Source organism: Nicotiana sylvestris, chromosome 1 (genome assembly GCF_000393655.2).
Source record: "Nicotiana sylvestris chromosome 1, ASM39365v2, whole genome shotgun sequence".
NCBI classification, from domain to species: Eukaryota; Viridiplantae; Streptophyta; class Magnoliopsida; order Solanales; family Solanaceae; genus Nicotiana; species Nicotiana sylvestris.
In genome coordinates this window covers 175,663,053-175,684,631 of record NC_091057.1, presented here as the reverse complement: position 1 = coordinate 175,684,631, position 21,579 = coordinate 175,663,053, and the positions used below count along the sequence as shown (strand labels likewise).

At 40.0% G+C, this 21,579-nt stretch overlaps 1 protein-coding gene across 1 annotated transcript; it reads left to right on the top strand.

Annotated features, from left to right (window-relative positions):
- Positions 1 to 882: 882 nt before the first annotated feature.
- Positions 883 to 1,405, top strand: LOC138877142 (uncharacterized). The gene is made up of 2 exons (XM_070156714.1): positions 883 to 1,044; positions 1,100 to 1,405. The coding sequence occupies exons 1-2, from the start codon at positions 883 to 885 to the stop codon at positions 1,403 to 1,405; spliced, it is 468 nt and encodes a 155-aa protein (XP_070012815.1).
- The last annotated feature ends 20,174 nt before the right edge of the window (positions 1,406 to 21,579 follow it).

Here is a 21,579-nt window from a genome sequence, read left to right as displayed (position 1 = left end):
AATTTCATCAATTCCTTCGCCATGCTTGCTGATTCGTTCGTAAAGGCACACGCCAGAGCAATAAAGGTCGCGACTAGGAAATCAGACCTCTTCAAAGTGAGATAAAAGGACAACGAAATGCTAAGGGAGTTCATATCTCGGTTCCAGATGGAACGCATGGACCTACCCCTGGTCACCGATGATTGGGCTGTCCAAGCCTTCACTCAACGGTTGATCGAGCGGAGTTCGATAGCATCACGACAACTTAAATAGAATTTGATTGAATATCCAGCCGTGACCTGGGCCAATGTGCATATTCCATACTAGTTAAAGATCAGAGTCAAGGATGATCAGTTAGGAGCCCCTTCCGATTTCGTTTATCCAAATAGATCCGAAGGCAGGATTCGAAGAGACATCGATAGAGAGCCCCGATCAAACAGAGATCGGTACCAACCATACAACGCAGATTGTAGAGACAGTGGACCGGGACGTAACCCCATTCAAAATGATCGAAGGAATGACCGAGGTCAACACACCCGAGGACTCATGAGTAAGAGTGGCTTCGATAAACATGTCGATCCTAAAGAAGCGCCACAGTTATCAGAGTACAACTTCAGCGTCGATGCAGCTGGTATTGTGTCAGCCATTGGATGAATCAAGGATACTAGGTGGACCAGACCCCTACAGACCGATCTAGCTCAAAGGAATCCAAATTAAATGTGCAAGGACCATATAACCCATGGTCATAGAACCGAAGTCTGCAGATAGCTAAGGGAGGAGGTAGCTCATTTATTCAATGAGGGTCACCTTCGAGAGTTCCTGAGTGACCGAGCTAAAAATCATTTCAGAAACAGGGATACAAATAAGAAAAACGAACAGGAAGAACTACATCACGTGATACATATGATCGTTGGTGGGGTCGATATTCCTCAAGGACAGATATTCAAATGCACCAAAGTGATAATCACAAGGGAGAAGCGTACCCGGTACTACTTACCAGGGGATACCTTATCTTTCAACGATGAGGATGCAGAAGGGATCGAACAACCTCATAACGATGCACTGGTAATATCTATCCTTATGAATAAAATTCAAGTTAAACGTGTATTACTTGATCCAGGTATCTTGGAAAATATTATTCGATGTCGTAGAGCAGCTCGACCTTCAAGATCAAATTGTGCTTGCAGCTCGTGTACTCAACGACTTCAACATGGCGAGTGAAACCACCAAAGGGGAAATCATGTTGCCAGTAAATGTTGCTGGAACTATCCAGGAAACAAAGTTCCATGTAATCGAAGATGATATGAGATACAACGCGCTGCTCAGGAGATCTTGGATCCATAATATGAGGCTGGTACCTTCGATGCTTCATAAAGTCTTGAAATTCCCAAAACCGGAAGGAATCAAAACGGTGTACGGTGAATAACAAGCAGCCAAAGAGATGCTTACAGTTGATGAGGTAATACTAGTATCGTCACTAATATCAACAAAGCGATCAGAATCAAAGGAAAAGCAAGAAGTCAAATAGCTACCACAGTCACCGACCTCGACCAGATTGGAACAACAGGAAACTTTAGAGGATAATGATTATGGGATACCTCGAACCTTCGTAATTCCTGATGATTCTGATGCTACGAAGTCAACGGTCGAAGAGTTGGAACAAGTCATACTGATCGAGCATATGCCTGATCGAATGATATACTTAGGCATGGGGTTAACTCACAAGCTCAGGGAAAACTCATTAAATTCCTTATTAATAATATGGATTGTTTTGCTTGGTCCCACCTTGACATGACAAGGATCCCACCGGATATTACCACTCATCGATTGAGTTTGGACCCAAAGTTCAGGCCAGTAAAGAAAAAGAGAAGGCCATACTCCAACGTAAAGCATGTATTCATCAAGGATGAGGTAACCAAACTTCTCAAAATAGGATCCATCCGGGAAGTAAAATATCCCGAATGGTTATCAAACGTAGTTGTAGTCCCCAAGAAGGGGAATAAACTTAGAATGTGTGTAGACTACAAAGACTTAAACAAAGCATGCCTTAAGGACTCCTTTCCTCTGCCGAATATCGACCGCATGATCGATGCCAAGACTGGCTACGAGATCCTCAGTTTTCTCGATGCCTACTCCGGGTACAACCAAATACAAATGAGCAAGGATGATCAGGAAAAGACTTTGTTTATTACTAAGTACGATACTTATTGCTATAATGTAATGGCATTTGGGCTAAAAAATGCTGGATCTACTTATCAACGCCTAGTGAACCGAATGTTCAAAGAAAATATAGGTAAATCAATAGAGGTTTATATTGATGACATGCTAGTTAAGTCCCTGCACACAGAGGACCATTTGACACAATTGCAGGAAACCTTCAACATAGTGAGAAAATACAACATGAAGCTCAACCCCGAGAAATGTGCATTTGGGGTCGGTTTAGGAAAGTTCCTTGTTTTATGGCATTGAATCGGGAAATCGAGATCAACCCCAATAAAATCAAGGCAATCGAAGACATCACAATTATGGACAACGTTAAGGCCGTACAAAGATTAACAGGACGGATAACTACTTTAGGCCGGTTTATCTCGAGGTATTTGGATCGAAGTCTCAGGTTCTTCTCATTGCTCAAAAAGAAGATCAATTTCGCGCTGACCCCGAAATGCCAACAGACTTCGTATTTTCAATGTCACCTAATTTGTGTTGTAACCACTTACCCCCCTTCGCAATATTTTGCACAAGCCCGAACTCTCGGGCCGACTGGCCAAATGGACCATCGAAATCAGTGGGTACAATATCGAGTATCAACCCCAAACGACCATCAGGTCTCAAATCTTAGCAGACTTTGTGTCCAACTTCACGCCAGCCCTCGTACGCGAGGTCGAAAAGGAACTATTGCTAAAATCGAGTACATCCTCAGGGGTGTGGTCCCTTTTCACAGATGGTGCTTCGAATGTGAAGGGGTCCGGGCCGGGCATCATTTTGAAGCCACCCACAGGCAATACAATTAGACAATCTATCAAAACCCTTAAGTTGACTAACAATGAGGCCGAGTATGAGGCTGTGATTGTAGGTTTCGAGCTGGATAAAAGCTTGGGAGCAACGGTCATCGAGGCCAGGTGTGATTCCTTACTTGTGGTTAACCAATGCAAAAAAACCTTCTATATTTGAGAAGATCGAATGTAGAGGTACTTGAACAAATTGCAGGTAACCCTTCACCAGTTCAAAGAATGGACCCTACAACATGTAAATTGAGAGCAGAACAGTGAGGCCGATGCCCTTGCAAATTTGGGGTCATCAATTGAAGACGACAAAATTAGCTGAGGGATTGTCGTACAACTTTCAAAGTCAGTAGTCGAAGAAGTCCATACCGAGATAAACTCCACAAGCCTAACTTGGGATTGGAGGAACAAATATATCGATTATCTGAAGAATGGGAAACTTCCATCGGACCCTATGGAATTGAGGACTCTGCGAACGAAAGCTGTACGATTCACATTGGCCGAATATGGAACATTGTACAAAAGGACGTTTGATAGGCCGTTGGCGATATGTTTAGGTCCGGGAGACACTGACTACGTCTTACGAGAAATTCATGAGGATGTTTGAGGGAACCATTCCGGTGCTGAATCACTGGTTTACAAAGTCATGAAAGCAGGATATTATTGGGACAGTATGGAAAAAGATACTAAGGAGTTCATTTGAAAATGCGACAAATTCCAAAGACATGCACCAATGATCTACCAGCCCAGGGAGCAGCTTTATTCAGTCTTATCCCCATGGCTATTCATGAAATGGGGAATGGATATCGTCGGCCCTCTTCCATCGGCCCCAGGTAAAGCGAAGTTTATTTTATTTATGACTGACTATTTCTCTAAGTAGGTTGAAGCACAAGCTTTATTTAGAGACTTCATCTAGTTTCACATCATATGCCAATTCGGGATACCTGCCTAGACAGTATGCGACAATGGAAAACAATTTATCGGAAGCAAAATAATGAAGTTCCTTAAGGATCACAAAATAAAAAAGATATTATCGACACTGTATCATCCTAGTGGGAACAGACAGGCCGAATCAATGAACAAGACCATCATTCAGAATCTAAAGAAAAGATTGAATGGTACTAAGGGAAAATGGAGAGAAATGTTGCCCGAAGTCCTTTGCGCGTATCGAACAACATCAAAATCTAGTACGGGGGCAACACCATTCTCCTTAGTATATGGCGCTGAAGCCCTAATCCCAGTCGAGGTCGGGGAACCAGCATCAGGTTTCGATACACAATGGAAGAATCGAATCACGAGGCTATGAACACAAGCCTCAAATTGATACATGAAAAATGGGAAGCCTCCCTAGTCAGAATGGCAGCATAGAAGCGGCGCATCGAAAGATACTACAACCGAAGAGCCAATCTTCGCCACTTTCGAATCGGGGATATAATTTTGAGAAAAGTCACCCTCAACACTCGAGACCTAAACAAGGGGAAACTCGGCTTGAATTGGGAAGGACCACGTCAGGTCCTCGGTGTCATTGTAAAGGGATCTTACAAACTTGGTCCGATGAACGACGAACAATTGCCAAATAATTGGAACATATCACTCCTCAAATGATATTATTGCTAAGGTATGATTCTATCCCTTTTTTTATTTGTATTTGATACTAACTTATTGTAGGTGTTCGATCGAAGACATCGAGAAATTCTTCAACACAAAGACCTCAGGTTTTAAAGCACGCGTTGCACTCTTTTTCCCTTAGATCGGTTTTTGTCCCAAATGGGTTTTTCCGGCGAGGTTTTTAATGAGTCAACAATTATCTGTGATACTTGGGGACAATTCAATAGTATCCGAGGCTTCTTTACAATCAACCTCGAATACCGGGGGGCATCAACCTCGGATGTAACATATCAGCAAGTCTCGATAGGTAAAATTTTGTAAAGGGCCAAATGGTCAAATGAACCGTGTACTTATAGATTATTTGAGTCCGATGGCAAAACATGTACACATGAAAGATTTATGGAAAGAAGTACTTTTTCCTTACCAGGTGTTCCATGCCTTAGTGAAATTTCTACTTTTACTTATGATCTATTGCGGAAGCTGGCTCAAGTGTCGATCGCAACTAAAGATCGAGCTATTAACCCTATACTCGGGGACTGCCCTCGGCAAATTTACATAAAACCTGTTAAAAAGGGCTACCCTCAGCAAATTTACATAGGGTTTCGATAACATCAACCCTCGAAAATCTTAAGAGGTACCAAATTGTTCGAACTCTCGAACAACTTTATGCTAAGGCATAACAAAGTTTTTCGATAACACTGAATCCTAATGGGTAAAGATTTATCTCATTCTAAGGCATAACAAATTTTTATATGATTAAACTTTTTAAGCCGAAAAAGGGAAAAGCCATTCTTTTAAAGGCCATATCGGCCCGATTCAAGAGCCTAAAAACCATTATTTTGTTGAGTTTCGGGATTCACCTTCGCTCAATAGGAACCTAAGGTTTTTTCGAATCCGAGTTTGAGAAAGTACTCACTCGATTATAGAGACTACTAATCTGACTTCGACAAAAATTTTACAAGACAACAAAGTGAGTCAAAATTCTCGCAAGTTATAAAGTACACCAGAATTGTCATAAGGTGAGGGTAAAACAAAGTTTTCACAAAACAAGAATTTGAGACAAATCAGAAAGAAAAAGGATCTTTCATATATGCAAAAAATATTTACAAAGACCACTCAGGGTCCTACACAAAAAATTCAAAAAAGGAGAAAAAAAATTCTAAATGCCTAATCTTCCCCGAGAGCCTCATCTTCATCTTCATCTTCTCACTCTCGGATCCACTCACACTCCCAGAGTCAGCATCATCAGAAGAAAGTAGTGCTCTAGCTTCAGCCTCGAGTACTTTCGCACTCTCGATCTCGGCAGTAAGGTCAAACCCGTGAGCATGAATCTCCTCGAGAGTCTCTCTCCTAGACTGACATTTAGCATGCTGGGCAACGCAAAATACTCGGGCCTGAGCAGCATCGGAGATTTCCTTTGCTCGAGCGTGAGCAGCTTCATCATCGGCTCGGTAGACGGCCATGACCGCCTCCTCATCAGCCTTTATTTTTTCTGCTTCAGATGTGGCCTTTGTGAGCTCGGTGGCCAATCGAGCCTCAAGTTCCTTGATTTTCTTGGTGCATGCCAAATTTTTCTCCTTCATACTTTGGAGCTGACACTCGGCCGATGATAGTTGAGCTCGAACAGCCTTTGGCAAGGCGATCCACACTTTGTTTCCATCCCAAAGTCTTCGCCTCCTTCATCTTGGCCTTCTCGTGAAGCTAATCGATCTTTTCGGCCCTCTGCTGAACTTGCAGGATTGGAGTGTTAGTCATCGTTTCCGGATTAACATAACGAGCTTTCAAAAATTTTCATTACATGCTCAATTAGATCGATTTGCCCATTATGAGCTGTTGCCAATTCAGCTCGAAGGTCCTTGATCTCCTCTTCTTTTTTCCCGATGTGAAGTTTTAGGGCATATCTCTCCTTTGTAAGCCTTTTGAGATTGGCCTCACACCGGTTCAGCTCTGCCCAAGTTTTGGAAAACGCCTCCCGATTAAGCGTCAAGACCTATGAAGAAACAAAGGAAACCAGACAAGAGGAAATAAAGTCAAAAATAATAATGATAGAGGGAGCTAAGGCTTATCTGACTTAGAAGTCAATGGGCTTCATCAAAGATACTCGATTTATCACCCAGATCGGAAGTATCTTCAACTCCCGTGAAGCAAACTTGAAAAACGCCCTCCCCTTCGTGGTCCATCCCCATGTTGGGGGTCTCCAAGGCCTGGGCTTCATGAATTTTCCCCTAGGAAAATATGGGGAGGGTGGCAAATCATTAACATTTATAGCCCCAAGCGAGTCACTTGGGGCGTTCTCTTCGTTTTGAAGGGCCTCAAAATTGGACCCTTCATGTACGACCACCGGTTGCCTATCACGGCGGGAGGTATCTTCGACCTCCGACGATTCGGGGACTTTGCTCGGGTCGTCTTCCAAGATCCCCTTGGTCCGAGGCTGAACCTCTTCGGTAATCACCGGCTAGTGGCCTTTGGGATCTCGGATCTCCTCTTTCGAACCACCAGCTTGAAGGCAGCATCTTCATTCTCCTCTTATTCATCTCGTAGATGATGAACTACATTTCCAGGCAGGGCAGCGACCTCTTTCTTCGACTTGTGAGCCTTGCTCTTCCTGGGCTTTGGAGTATCGGAGAATGAGACTCTTTTTCTCCTTAGCCGGCTTCGGGGTCTCCTCCTCCTCCCCAGACGGGGGCCTCATGACAACATTGTCTCTCAGACCTATATGGAAGTAGATCAAGTAGAAATTAAAAAAAAAAGAAACATTTCAGAGGAGAGCATCAAACACGAGTAAAGAAGCTTACCATGATTTTGGCCTCCCATCGGCCCTTTGCCAAATCGCGCCACGAGCACTCAGCGTACGAAGAGGCCGAGGCCAGTTTTCGAACCAAGCCTTCAAGGTTCGGGATTGCACCAGGCACCCAAGAAACTGTTGCGTCATAGGAAAGGATGTCAATAAGAATGGGCAAAAAAACAAAACAATAAACAAAAGCTATAGGTGGGTTTGTACTCACACTTCATGTTCTACTCTTCGGGGAATGGCATATTCTCGGCCGGAATTATGTCAGAAGTCCTCATATGGACAAACCGGACCATACATCCTCGGTCCTTATCCTCATCTATGCTCGAGACAACACCTTGGTGGCCCGATGCTGAAGCCTTATTATTTCGCCTCGATAGAGACGGGGGATGTGCGGTCTAATGGGATGGTCGAGGGTAAAAGGCATTCCTTTGACTTTGCTCACGAAGAATTGGAGCAAAATGAAAATGCACTAGAAAGAAAGATGGATCTGGCCTAGGGTTATTTGGTATTAGTGGCAGAAATCGAGGATAACAAGGTCGACAGGACCCAACGTTAAAGGGTATGTGTAAACACATAAGAACCCTTTCACGTGAGTGGTGATGTCCTCTTCGGGGGTCGAAATCACCACCTATTTGCCTTCCCAATGGCAATCTTTCTTTACCTACTTTAGATCTCCCTCAGTTATCGAGAATATATATCTCGACATTGGCTCACATCAGTGTTACATTTCACGTTTTTCGTACGTTAAAGTTTCATCTTTAGTTAATTGACATAAACTCGGGGATGAGATTATCTTGAGTTTAGTATATTTATGCTATTTATTACAAGCAATAAGTAAGTTCCATGAAGTTAAAGGGTACACGAACTAAAGAAAACGAGTTTCGTTGAAGGTTGTCGATTTGGGATAAAATACAATCCGAGCTATAATACCCGATATTTATAAACTAGTACCATACAAGATACCATATTACCGTGATAGTATGATGTATAAAGTATATAAAAAATGAATAGTATTTTTAGGCAATTTGAGATAATTCTTAATTATGCGGGTAATTGGTTAATTACCGGGTAATGAAACATTACCTAATTACCTAATAAGTGGATAAAAATTTAATAATTCCCACACTACCCCCATGTGACTGCAAGCCACTAATATGGCCTATGACACTTAGTCATAGTGGCTTTGTGTCCATTTAAAGTTACAAGACACTTACGTGTAAGACCTTATAAAACTTTGTTTCATGACATTGCAAGATTTGGTCTTCTTCCTAAAAATCCTATTCCAGATATTTTCAAACCAGAATTGGTTTCATAGACATTATGTTCAAACTCCATCCAACAAGATTTCAATAAAATTCTTGCAACCAAACAATTCCAACGAGAATTGTTAGAACCATAGCAACGTAAAATTTTGCGGTTCTAAAGGAGTACGGTGCAATCTTTCTCAAGAATATTATACGGATGTTTTCCTACTCCAGGTATGTTAAGGCTAAGACCTTTTTTCATTTTGGCATGATCCCGTAATTACACGAGTTTGATAACGAAGCATAAAGAAAAATCCATATCCCAAAATTTGCGAATATTTTTCTAGTTTTGTAAGTTAAAATATTCTCTTTGTCGGGACTTCATATTCATTTGAGTATTTTCTTTTCCCAGTCAAGAGAACAGAGAGTCTATATAGAACAACTCAAATTTCAAACCAATCTATATGGCAAAAACTAATGCTAAATACTAGTCAATATTTTTACCTGATATATAGCTTGTGTCTCCATGAATTGTACGCAATTCAAAGAAACTCTAAGGAATAAGTAGATATTGCCTGGTCTATTACATTTGGTATGTTTATTATCTTATCAAATCAATTGTGTTTTGTGGTCACTAGGGTTCATTTGAATTACATTGCATTTCCTCAATAGTGTGCAATACATATTACGTGTACAGATTAAATTTTTATATATCTTCCACACTGTAATAACAATATAGCAAAATGTTATAATATAATAAGACATAGCTTATAATACTGAGATTGTGATTAGCAACATGAAGAACTAGCTTCATCATGATACATTAACACATCTATTCCAATTCTATATCTAACCATCATAAAATATACATGGATTCTGTTGAGATAAGTAGGAGTACTAACCATAGTTAGCTAAGGTGTTTAAGAGGAGCGTTAGCTAACTTATTAGAATGGTTAGTTAAAAAGTTAGTTAGGAGGACAGTATTATAGTATTTTCATTACCATCGAGCTATAATCAATGGGCAGGCCCTTATTGGGCAATCTCTAATCAGATGGGAAGTTATATACCGAGTCTACTGTGGCCGAGCGCCTATGAGCGAGCACAGTTGGTCGAGATACAGAGCCTAGTATGGACGAGCGCCTATGGCCGAGCCTACTACATAGCCTAGTATATATATATATATATATATATATATATATATATATATATATATATATATATATATATATATATACCGAGCCTTATAAGGCGGGACATCTATATTACTTACACTTACTATATTGAGAGAATAGAGTCAGTATCAGCAGATGAGCATATCTAGAGATTATCCTTGACCCCAGGTCGCCTTCAGTTATTATATTATCAATTCAGATTCAGCTTTTAGTATATTGCGTTACATACTCGGTACATTATTTCGTACTAACGTCCCTTTCTAGGGGTGCTACATTTTATGCGTGCATATCCAGACAGACGGACGGGTAGACCTCCTCAGTAGGTGTTGCTCGCTTTATCGGTAAGCTCCCCGTCATTTGGAGTTGCCGAGTCTAGAAGTTTGTGTACATCTTGTGTATATATGTAGATAAGCTATGGGTAGTTCGGGGCCCTGTTTCGATCAGAGTACATCTATCAGTAGAGGCTTGTAGACATATCCTGTAAGTTAGTACAGTATGTTGAGCTTGTAGGCCCTGTACATATATTTTGTTGGCTTGTCAGTTATAGTGGTTATGCCGGCCTGTCGGCCCAGCTTTATGTTGATATTTAGTCAGCGTTAGTCTCTATTCAGTTTTATATTTTCCTTCGCATATTATCTTGTAATGTGGCCTATGGCCAGAGTATGACATTACATATTCAGATCCTCTTAGTCGCATGTGGTACGCAAAGATAGATAAGGCACCGGGTGCCGGTCTCGCCCTCAGGCTTGGGGCATGACAATCAACCAGGGACCAATGAGGGTTTCTCAACCTTGAAATCGGAAGTGAGACTGCACGCCCCGAGAACACACTCCTCGATGCGTGGCTCCACCGGCGTCTTGTCGCCGGCCGACCGCGATAAATAAGCTTTTTCCTTTTGAGGAACGATTTTTGATGTTTTTGCCATCTTTATATGGATTCAGGGAAAGAGAAAGATGAGATTTGTAGTTTTGAAAAAGGGTTGGTAACAAGGCCTAGAAACTGTGCAAGGACGGAGAGGCTTGGTGAGATGTGAAGAACTTTTAAGATTTGCAGAAAGATTTGAAAAACTCAGAAGGATTTTGAAGATTGGTGCAAGAAAAATTCAAAGTAAAAGTTTAAAGAAGTAAAAAGGAGACTTAATTAAGGATTCACGGCGACGGTTCAAAGGCACTAGTGGTCGGCCATCAACTGATGTTCATTAATAATCTTGGGAGCTGTACCGATGCGACGCTTCAGTCGCTTACGTCGCTTACGTCACAAGGGTGATGTCATAACTGGCCAAGGTATAAAATTGAAGGCTCAATTCATTTATTCTCACTACACTCCAAGAAACGAGGGGACTATCTGTATACAGATAAAATATGACTTGTCCAATTCTGCTATTTAATTGAAGACCAAAGAATCACGTCGAGGGTCAATCTCGTGATGGATCAGGTCAGAACACGAAGATAAAGTATCAAGCTCGAGAATCGAGGTGCTCATCGAGATCGAAGCCAACAACAATCGAGACCGTAGATAACAGACTTCGAGTGAAACGCAATAACGGAAAGACGAGATATCCGTAACTGGTCGAAGATCACAGCGGAAATCTAGACAGATCAGATCAAAGGCGATTATTTAGGCTAATCATGGGATTTACTTCTGTAATTAGAGTTATACTATAATTAAGATTCATCTACTATATAAAGAGGAGTCCTCTTCATTTGTAGACACCTTACATTTATTAATATGAAAGCAATATAATATTTCTTAGCTTACATTCTTGTTCTTCAGCTTATTGTGCTTTTACTATTCCGGCATTAATTTGTTCGAGGACATACGAGCTCGAGAGCTTAATTACGTTCCAAAGCCGGCTTGCTTTATTTCATTGTCAATTCCCATTGTTCATCTTTATATTTGTTTATTAGTATTAAGTGAAATCACGTATCCTTAAAACCACATTGTAAGGTTAATTGTTATCCGATTTTTAGGGTAAACCATATAAAAGCGTTTAACAACATACTATAAAATATACAACATTGCTAGACCAACTTCATCTATAATTTTCAATTGTAATTCCAATTCAAAATCAATCCAAATTTTAACCAAATAACTTTTTTATAGACAATCTTCTTAAAATATTTATAGCATGTCTAAATACACGCTTAATTTCTCACAAAAATTCAATTCTAATATAACTATTTCACCACCTAAATATGTTGGATTTGATTTATTGAGCAAAGGTTTGAGTCACGATTACTTATTCGAAGAGGTTAGAAGTTTGAGCTTCTTTGTGATGGTATTCAATGAATTAGTTAATTAGTATATATATTCGTCTTATTTTATTACTTAATTATAATAATTAATATAGTTTGGGGTAAAAGGGTATGAATTCTTACCTTCTATTGTTCTATGCTCATTGATACAAGTATTTGAAAGACTTAAGCATATAAAAGTGGTTTTTAAGAGAGCTTTCATTAAGAGAGAAGCGAGAAGAAAAGTATTTGTTTTTGTTGGAGATATTTATTCCGACTAGCCAACTTCAAATCACGTTTTCTGATTCGTTAACCGTTGGATCGGTATGAAAGTTTGACTGAGAGTTTGTAATATCTTGATCTTTTATTTGAACGGTGAAGATCGAATTTTGGAGGCCCGTAGCATCTAACTTCGAGCCTCGGACAACAACTTCATTTTTGTGGATTCTCCTCTTTCTTCAATTGATTAGTTGTTGCTCTTGTTGCTATTGTTGCTCTGTGTTTGACACTTATTGTGTAGCCAATTTGGAGAAATTTTGTAACCCTCTTATTGTTACAGTGGAGCTTTTTGGATCTTTGTGATCCTGTAGTTTTTACCTACGATTTGAAAGGTTTTCCATGTTAAAATTTGGTGTTCTTTATCTTCTTTATTTTCGGGTTTACCTCTTCCGTGACATAACAGTGGTATGAGAGCCTTGGTTATTTATCCTAGTTGTTACAAAATAGAGGCGAATATGAGCAAGATGGTATGTTTAAATGAGAGAAATTATAATGTTTAGAGAAGCAAGATGAAATATTTGTTGTTCGTGAAGAAGATGCATCTACCTGTTTTTACAGCTCATAAGCTTGATAGTGTATTTGATGAAAATTGGGATTTCGAGAACCAACAAGTATGTGGATATATACGATAATGGGTTGAAGATAATGTCACACCTCCTTTTTACCCGTGTCCGCAGAGGCATAAAGGAGTTTTTCCACTTAAAGGACAATCGGAATGGGATTTATTATTGAGATTCAGAGTCGCCACTTGGGAGATTAATGGAGTCCCAAGTCACCGGTTGAATCCTGAACCGAGGAAAATATGACTCTATTAACAGTCCGCGAACCAGAAATCCGAGTAAGAAATTCTGTTAACCTCGGAGAAGGTATTAGGCATTCCCGGATTCCGTGGTTCTAGCACGGTCGCTCAACTGTCGTATTTGATTTTATCTGATTTCAAAACATGCTCTAGCTTATGGGCTTTTTATTCGCTTTTAAAACCGCTTTTATTATTATATTTATTTTAAAAGGATTACAACGTCGTGAAAACGCATCTCGAACCATGTCGCAATCAATGCACCCGTGGTGGTCAACACATTTCGACTCCGTTAAGATTTGGATTTGGGTCGCATAAATGCACACCCGAGTTTAGGAATGTAATTTCATTAAAATCGTGCCTAAAGAGTCTAACGCGTTATTATTTGGGGAAGGTCGTGAAATTCTCTAAACGGCCCTCCCGAATTCTAAGTATTTTCATATAATATTTATTGAGGACCCCGCATTTTGTATTTTTGTTTAGCGAGGCTCGTCTCATCATTTTATTAAAAGGCCAACCTAAAAGTGACTATGATTTTCTATTTGTTTTCTCTAAACAATTTCCCTAATTAATTAAGAACTGAATTATACCAAGCTAAACTATACATTGAATTTTAAAACAGATCCAAATCTACGCATTAAACGGGCCTATTTGAAAGTTGCAGTGAATGGGAATCGTTCCCAGCTTTGGAAAGGGGAGCTACTTGGGCCTATGGGGAGTAAAACAGGCCCAAACAGCCGTAGCCCTCCCCCCCATACCAATATCGAATCCTGGCGTGGGCAAAACAATCCAAACAGGCTAAGAGGCCAGGAACAAAGTGTTATTAACTCAAAACCTTCTGATTTCTCTAGCTAAGTTGCTCAGAACCAAAATTGAATTAACTAGGACCAAAAGGAAATATCCATCAAGATTAGTCTAATAGTTTACTCAAATCAGGTAAATACACTAAACTAACTATGAATCATGCTTTTCCGGTTCCAGTTCGACATTCAAATTAATGCAACGTTTAGTTAATAATAGTGAGGCTAGACAAGGCTACATAATTCCAAAACAAGTGTTAACCTAAATATCTTAACATTAACAGGGCTCAAGCAACGATATAGACACCATGAACGATTTTCATACATCTCAGCTTAGCTAAGAGACCACCCTCATCACACACATGCTTAAGACTTTAACACACTACTGGATTCAATGTCTGCCTACTGGTTTCAACTCAATGTTGTTAATACAAGTGAAATCCATGAACTTCTAAACCATTTTCCATTTCAACCTGCTTTTAATTCCGGAATTATACCACACAAAACAAAATTAAATCAATACTATAATAATTCTATCAGTTCAGTTATACACCATAAAACCAAAATGGGTTTAAACAAATACAAATTATCTACTACTACTCTACTAACAGCTTAAACACATAAATTCCAATGAAGACCATTTCATTTCAGCTTTAAATTCAAACGGCTACATTGGGCCTGTTTCAGGCGTGTACCTGGATTGGGAAAACAGAACAAAAGAAGGAAGAGCAGTTAGCAGCAACGGATGACACAACAATACCAACAGCAAATCACCAGCAGTAATGGAATAGTTAAAACAAAAACCAATACAGCAATACCACTCTCCAAATCAGAAATACACTCAAACCAAAGACCACACTGATTTGTAGAACCAAACAGCGATACGGACGCCCAAACAGAACAAACTAAGCTCGGATAAGTTCAGAAACAGAATCAATAGACTGCCAAATAGATTCAACAATCAAAAGGGGGCAAGAACCAGTTCTTGGAATCTAAATTCTGCCTAGAACTCAATGGAACGATATCCTTTCTTTTAAACTATCTCTTATAACTGATTCAAAACTCAAAATGTTCTCTCAGATTGACTTTTCCTCTCTCCAGGTCTCCCAATGCCTATCTCTCTATATCTTCTCCCTTAATCTTTTAACTCTCTGTCTTCTCTTTATATCTTTGGATTTTTCTCTCTGTGTTTTCACTCTCTCCCCCCTTACTGCCCGTTCCAGTCCCCCTCCTTTCTTTACAGTTGTAAGAAGGATCTTTTATTATTACCCCCCATGTTTCTTTTTCTTTCCAGCTTGTAATATTCCTCTACTATGTGTATCCTTTAACTTTTTATCATTACCCCCCATACCATTATGTTGTGTTCCCCACTAATGCATTATTTTAATGGTACACTAGTACTTAGTGGACAGAACATTCAACTTAAACCATTTTCAAACCTTTTAAATCCCAAAATACCCTCTTAAAGTCCCTGAAATTACTGTCCTACCCAATCCCTTTTAATCTGTATTAAACCTTTCAGCTCTAACCTATTCAAACCTACCAACTAACTAAGCTGAATCCTAATTAACCAACAAACTACAATAGCTATAACCAATTCAACTTGTCAAATCAGTTAGTAATTCAAGATAGAAACTCATATCAAATCAAATGACATCAAAAATGAAGACTAAGGGTTCAGGGCAGCACATATTGAACTAACTATATTGGGGAACAAATCATATTTAACTCAGAAACAAATGAACTGAAATCAACTAGACGAGCATACGCTTAATTAAATTGGAACACAAAAGAAGAAACAACCAGAAGAGCTTTAAGGGGATTGACAGATTCAGGATAACAAATGACCAAGGAATTCAGTTCAATGTGATTAACTGAATATACCGACAGGCTCAGTTCTAAGTTCAAATATACCAACAGGCTCATTTCAACACAAAATTTAGAACAGAAACGAAGTAGGAGGGGAAACAGACTGGAATGAACTATGAAATCAAGACCAAAATTAAACTACTATCATGTTAAACTAACACTCAAACCTACCGGACTAATCGACGAAACTTATTCAATTGATCAAACAATTTATAACATATAATCAACAACAGAAAATTTGGACCAAGAAAAAGGTCTGATGGAGAAGGGAGAAAATAACGGACAAAAGACGAATTACAACGAACCTAATTCAGGCAAACGAATAATCGATTGAACTACACCAGAATCAGAAAAAGAAGCGGAGTATTTACTGGGTTAAGAATTATCTTAAACTGAAAACCCAAAGAAACGACTAATTACAGCCTAGCGCAGACAAATCAACATATAGAAAAAGGAAAAGAAGAAGCTAAGAAAAACTTACTGTTCTTTTCTCGGATCCCACCAACATGCCTTTTCGAACTTGAGTTCCAGTTAGTATTTTATGTCTATTTCGTCAGAAATAGGCTTATAATACTAACTAGAACCCATTCGACCCTGACAGCTTTGATACAGTCCCGAACCGTTTGAACCCTAGATCCGTCATTCGACGAGTTTTACTCAGATTCGAGCCAATTTGGTTAGGGATTAGCGACGAGTATGTCAAGGGGATTGTTGGGTGTGATTTTGGGGTTAAGTGGACAGGCTAGGGTTTGGGATGGGGATCTTTGATCGAAGATTCGAGAAGTTGTAGTATGATTCGAGGTTAATGGAGTGTGGAATTGAAGAGGGGGGAGCAGGGTAGTTCAGGGGTGTTATTTCACGGCCATCGGAGCCGGCGCCGTCGGGTTTTCAGGCGAAGGGAACGAGGGCGGCTAGGGTTTGGGGGGGTCATCTCTGAAGGGTCTGAGAGAGACGATGGGGAGAGGGGGGTTGGTTTGGGGGGTGGGGTATGGTTTGAAGTATATATATGAAAGGGTGGGATGAATCCAGGCCGTTCGATCTGATGAGATCAATGGCTTGGATCCATTCATAAACGGAAACGACGTCGCTTCGTTTACCCTTGAGGCCGGATCGGTCTTGGATGGGAATGGGTCGGGTGACGGATGAGTTGATCTGGACCGTTGATCAGCTGAGATCAACGGCCCAGATTGAGCGTTACTAAATGACGTCGTTTGGTTTGTCTCTGAGACGGACTGGATTGGGGCGGGTATTGGGTTGATTTTTGGTATGGGCCTGGTCCGAATTTCCCATCTTTCTTATTTGTTTCTTCTTCTTCTTCTTCTTATTTCCTATCTAAAATTTAGATTAAGTTACCAACCAAAATTAAAAAAATACTAATTATCTTCTAATAACAATTATCATGCACAATCAAATACCAACCAAAATAAAATCACACAATTGGAGATTAAATTAAAAATGCAAAGTACATATTTTTTGTGATTTTCATTCTTATAAATTCAAATATTGTTTAATTAATTCCTACTTGTAAAGTTAAATCCTAAATGCACATATATTTATTTATTTATTTGTATTTTTTTCTTAATTAAAGAAAAAATAATCATGCACAGACAAATACAAATAAATCACAAACAACACAAAACTATCTTATTTTGAATTTTCTGGGAGTAGTACTCGTAGGGCAAAAATCACGTGCTCACAGCTGCCCCTCTTTGTCCGAAAACACGAAGGGTTTTCGTGTAAAGATAAAGTGAGAAGATACGAGCGATGTTTGCCCGTTCGGCTACTCCGTGTGAAGCATTTTTGAAAGATTTGACCGAACCTTTGCTTCAAAGGTTTCCTACATATCCCTGGCTAAAAGGGAATCAGGTCAATGTAGTTCGGGAAGTTTTGGTAGCTGGGACTACCATGGAGCTATGGATTTACTGGTACTGTTGTTGCTGCTGCTGCCGCTGCCGCTACTTACTGAGTTCCTTATTACACCACACTAAAAGAGAACAAGAAGTTAAACTAAACTATAGTCTATGAATTACAAAGATTTATTCCCAAACTTGGTCATGTGACTGTTGTTGCCTTGTTGCCTCACTGTCTTGTTGCCTTGTGTTTCCTCCGATGTTTCTTTACTTCTGACTTGACTTGTATTCTCTCTTGATTGCCGAACTTGAACTGCTTATTTCCTTTTTGTGAGCTTTGCATTATTTTTCCTTCGAAGCTTAAACTGCCTTCTTCTGACTAGTGTTGCCTTCCTTCCGACTTCTGGAATTTAATTTATGCTGGGGATTTTTGTTGTAACCCTCCATTCTCCGGGCGGGCTCCTGACTTTTACTACGACTTAAAAAGATAATACCTCCATTCTCCAGGCGGGCTCCTGACTTCGTCTACAACTTGAAATGATAACAACCTCCATTCTCCAGGCGGCTCCTGACTTCCAACACAACTTAAAAATATAACACCTCCATTCACCAGGCGGGCTCCTGACTTCAACGACGACTTAAAAATATAACACCTCCCTTCTCCGGGCGGGCTCCTGACTTCTACTACGACTTAAAAAGATAATACCTCCATTCTCCAGGCGGGCTCCTGACTTCGTCTACAACTTGAAATGATAACAACCTCCATTCTCCATGCGGGCTCCTAACTTCCAACAAAACTTAAAAATATAACACCTCCATTCTCCAGGCGGGATCCTGACTTCAACGACGACTTAAAAATATAACACCTCCATTCTCCAGGCGGGCTCTTGACTTCAACAATTTCTTAAAATGTAACACCTCCGTTCTCCAGGCGGGCTCCTGACTTCTACTACGACTTAAAAAGATAATACCTCCATTCTCCAGGCGGGCTCCTGACTTCCAACACAACTTAAAATATAATACCCCCATTCTCCAAGCGGGCTCCTGACTTCATCAACGACTTAAAAATGCGTTCTATCGCCGTTGTTCCTTCTTGCCTCTTGAACCATTTTCCTTCTAACTTGAATTATCTTCTTTCAGAACTGCTTCCCTCAAAACTGGTGTTTCATTCCTCTGAGAACTGCTGGAGATAACGCCGGTGTTTCAAAAAATATGTTATTTTCCTCCTTCAAAGACTACTTCCCTTAATGCTGGTGTTTTCCTTCCTTTGGAACTACTTCCCTTAAGACTTGTGTTATCTTCCTCCCGAAATTGCTTTCTTTAAAACTTGTTTTGCCTTCTTCCGTAAACTGCTGGGGATACCACTTTCTCCAAACTTGTGTTATCTTCCTTCTTCCCCAGGGTACCTGACCTTTAAAAAAATTTCAAAAATGAAAGAAAATTTTCTGCCCATGTTTTACAATCTTTCTTGCGGCATGTCTTTCTGTCATCAATAACATTTCATGTCCTTGCTTAAAATCAAAGAGAATTTGTTAGTTTAAAACGTGGGGATGCTCTTGCTAGGGACAATTTTCCCTTTCGCTCTTTTCCATGCTCTGCGTTGTTCGACCATCTTGAAACTTGGCCGATAACTTCCGACCTTCTTGATGATTCTGTATTCCCCAACTTCTCGACCGTTGTTTTCCACCTTTGCTCCATACTGTCCCGAAAACTTAGACCAATTCATCATTTGGTCTTACAGCGACGTCTTTCTCGTCCCATCACATTATCCTTACATGTCTTATCCCCATTTACCTTGCACCATGTTGGCAATTGGTAGTTAGCTTTGAAAAATCCTTCTTAAAAACAAACTACTATTGATCAAAAAGAGAATGGAAAATGATGACTTCGAAAGATAGAACAAGAAAAATCTTTCTGAACAACTGTTTGAAGAGAAAATAACTTATCTGAATGGTATAACCGATCCCAATGGTCATGTTGCACATTTTTAGATTAATCAACCCAGTCTGTTTACATCAATCAATCTTTCTGATGTCCCTACTTTGCATTTCAAAGGTCCCGCAACCCATCTTCTTTTGCCGAAACAACATCTTTATTCTGCTTGATGTCTCGACGGATCCTTTCTATCAAGCTTATCTCGTTTGCCCCCTTTTAATTCCTTGTCGCCTTATAGTTCCCTTCGAGGGATTTTCACTAATAAGACTCTCTCGTTTCTCTCAACTCTCGTCGCCTTATGGTGCCTGTGAAGGTTTTCACCAATAAGACTCTCTCACTTTATTTCTCTCAACTTCCGTCGCCTTATGGTGCCTGTGAAGGTTTAAACCAATAAGACTCTCTCATTTTATTTCTCTCAATTTCTGTCGCCTTATGGTGCCTGTGAAGGTTTTCACCAATAAGACTCTCTCATTTTATTTCCTTTCAGCTAGGGATTGGGGTGTTACTGATAAGATTCTCTCATTTCATTTCTTTTCTGCTGGGGACCAGAGTGTTACTCCAGACTTCCATTTGCCCGACTTGGCACTTCTCGGATACTGATCGGGAGGACTTTTGGACATCAATATGGGTTTCTGGTGTATGGCTAAAGAAAAAAATTTAAAATAATTTTGATGGGTAAAACATTACAACTCTTGGAATAAACTTTCTTTCCCAAAATTATAAACACAACTTCTGCCCCAGTTTTTCTTGCTTGGGGATTTTTGATTCTTATTACACTACAACCGAGCCGTGAGGCGCTTACGTATCCTTTTTGAGGAATCAGGTCAAACGTAGTTCCCATTTCCTTTGTTTTTCTTGTGACTTTTCTTTTGTCTTTATTATCATTATTTTTCTTTTCTCCCTTTTTTCATTTTCATTACTGATTCCAAAAGAGGGGTATGAAAGAATAAATAAGGCTCAAAAGGGGAAGCAAAGGTTGAAGTGTTTGGATGGAAGAACAAATTGCCTCCGTCATTTCATTCTCCAATATCATGCCAAATGCAAACAAACAACAATTACAATTAAAAGAAATCATACATAATATCTCTTAACTGCGTCAGAATTGATAGCCATGTCGATGCATTTTCCTTCGATATATGTTAAACATAAAGCACCATTGGACAACACTCTGGTTACAATGAATGGCCCTTGCCAATTCGGGGCGAACTTGCCTTTTGCCTCAGCCTGATGTGGAAGGATGCGTTTCAGCACTTGCTGACCCACTTCAAACTTCCGGGGACGCACCTTTTTGTTATATGCTCTTGCCATTCTCTTTTGATATAACTGGCCATGACACATAACTGCCAATCTTTTTTCATCAATCAAGTTCAATTGCTCTAGACGAGTTTTGACCCACTCATCATCATCAATCTCAGCTTCAGCGACAATTCGAAGGGACGGGATTTCAACTTCCGCAGGTATTACGGCTTCAGTTTCATATACCAACAAATAAGGAGTTACACCTACTGAAGTACGGACAGTGGTGCGATAACCCAACAATGCAAATGGTAATTTTTCATGCCATTGCCTCGAACCTTCTACCATTTTCCGAAGTATCTTCTTTATGTTTTTGTTGGTTGCCTCAACTGCTCCATTTGCCTTAGGACGATATGGGGTGGAATTGCGGTGTTTAATCTTAAACTGTTGACATACCTCTTTCATCAAATTGCTGTTAAGATTAGCACCATTATCCGTGAGGATCACCTTTGGGATTCCAAATTGACAGATGATATTTGAGTGAACAAAATCGACCACTGCTTTCTTGGTCACAGACTTGAAAGTTTTGGCCTCAACCCATTTGGTGAAATAATCAATGGCTACCAGAATGAACCTATGCCCGTTGGATGCTGCTGGCTCAATTGGTCCAATGATATCCATGCCCCAAGCGACGAAGGGCCATGGCGCTGACATTGTGTGCAATTCCGATGGTGGAGAATGAATCAAATCTCCGTGTATCTGGCACTAATGACATTTGCGC

Bases quoted from the DNA above. Each gene is read 5' to 3' on its own strand.
- LOC138877142 (XM_070156714.1), top strand. From the start codon at position 883: ATGATCGTTGGTGGGGTCGATATTCCTCAAGGACAGATATTCAAATGC. The intron at 1,045-1,099 runs GTAATATCTATC...TACTTGATCCAG, and splicing joins AACCTCATAACGATGCACTG to GTATCTTGGAAAATATTATT.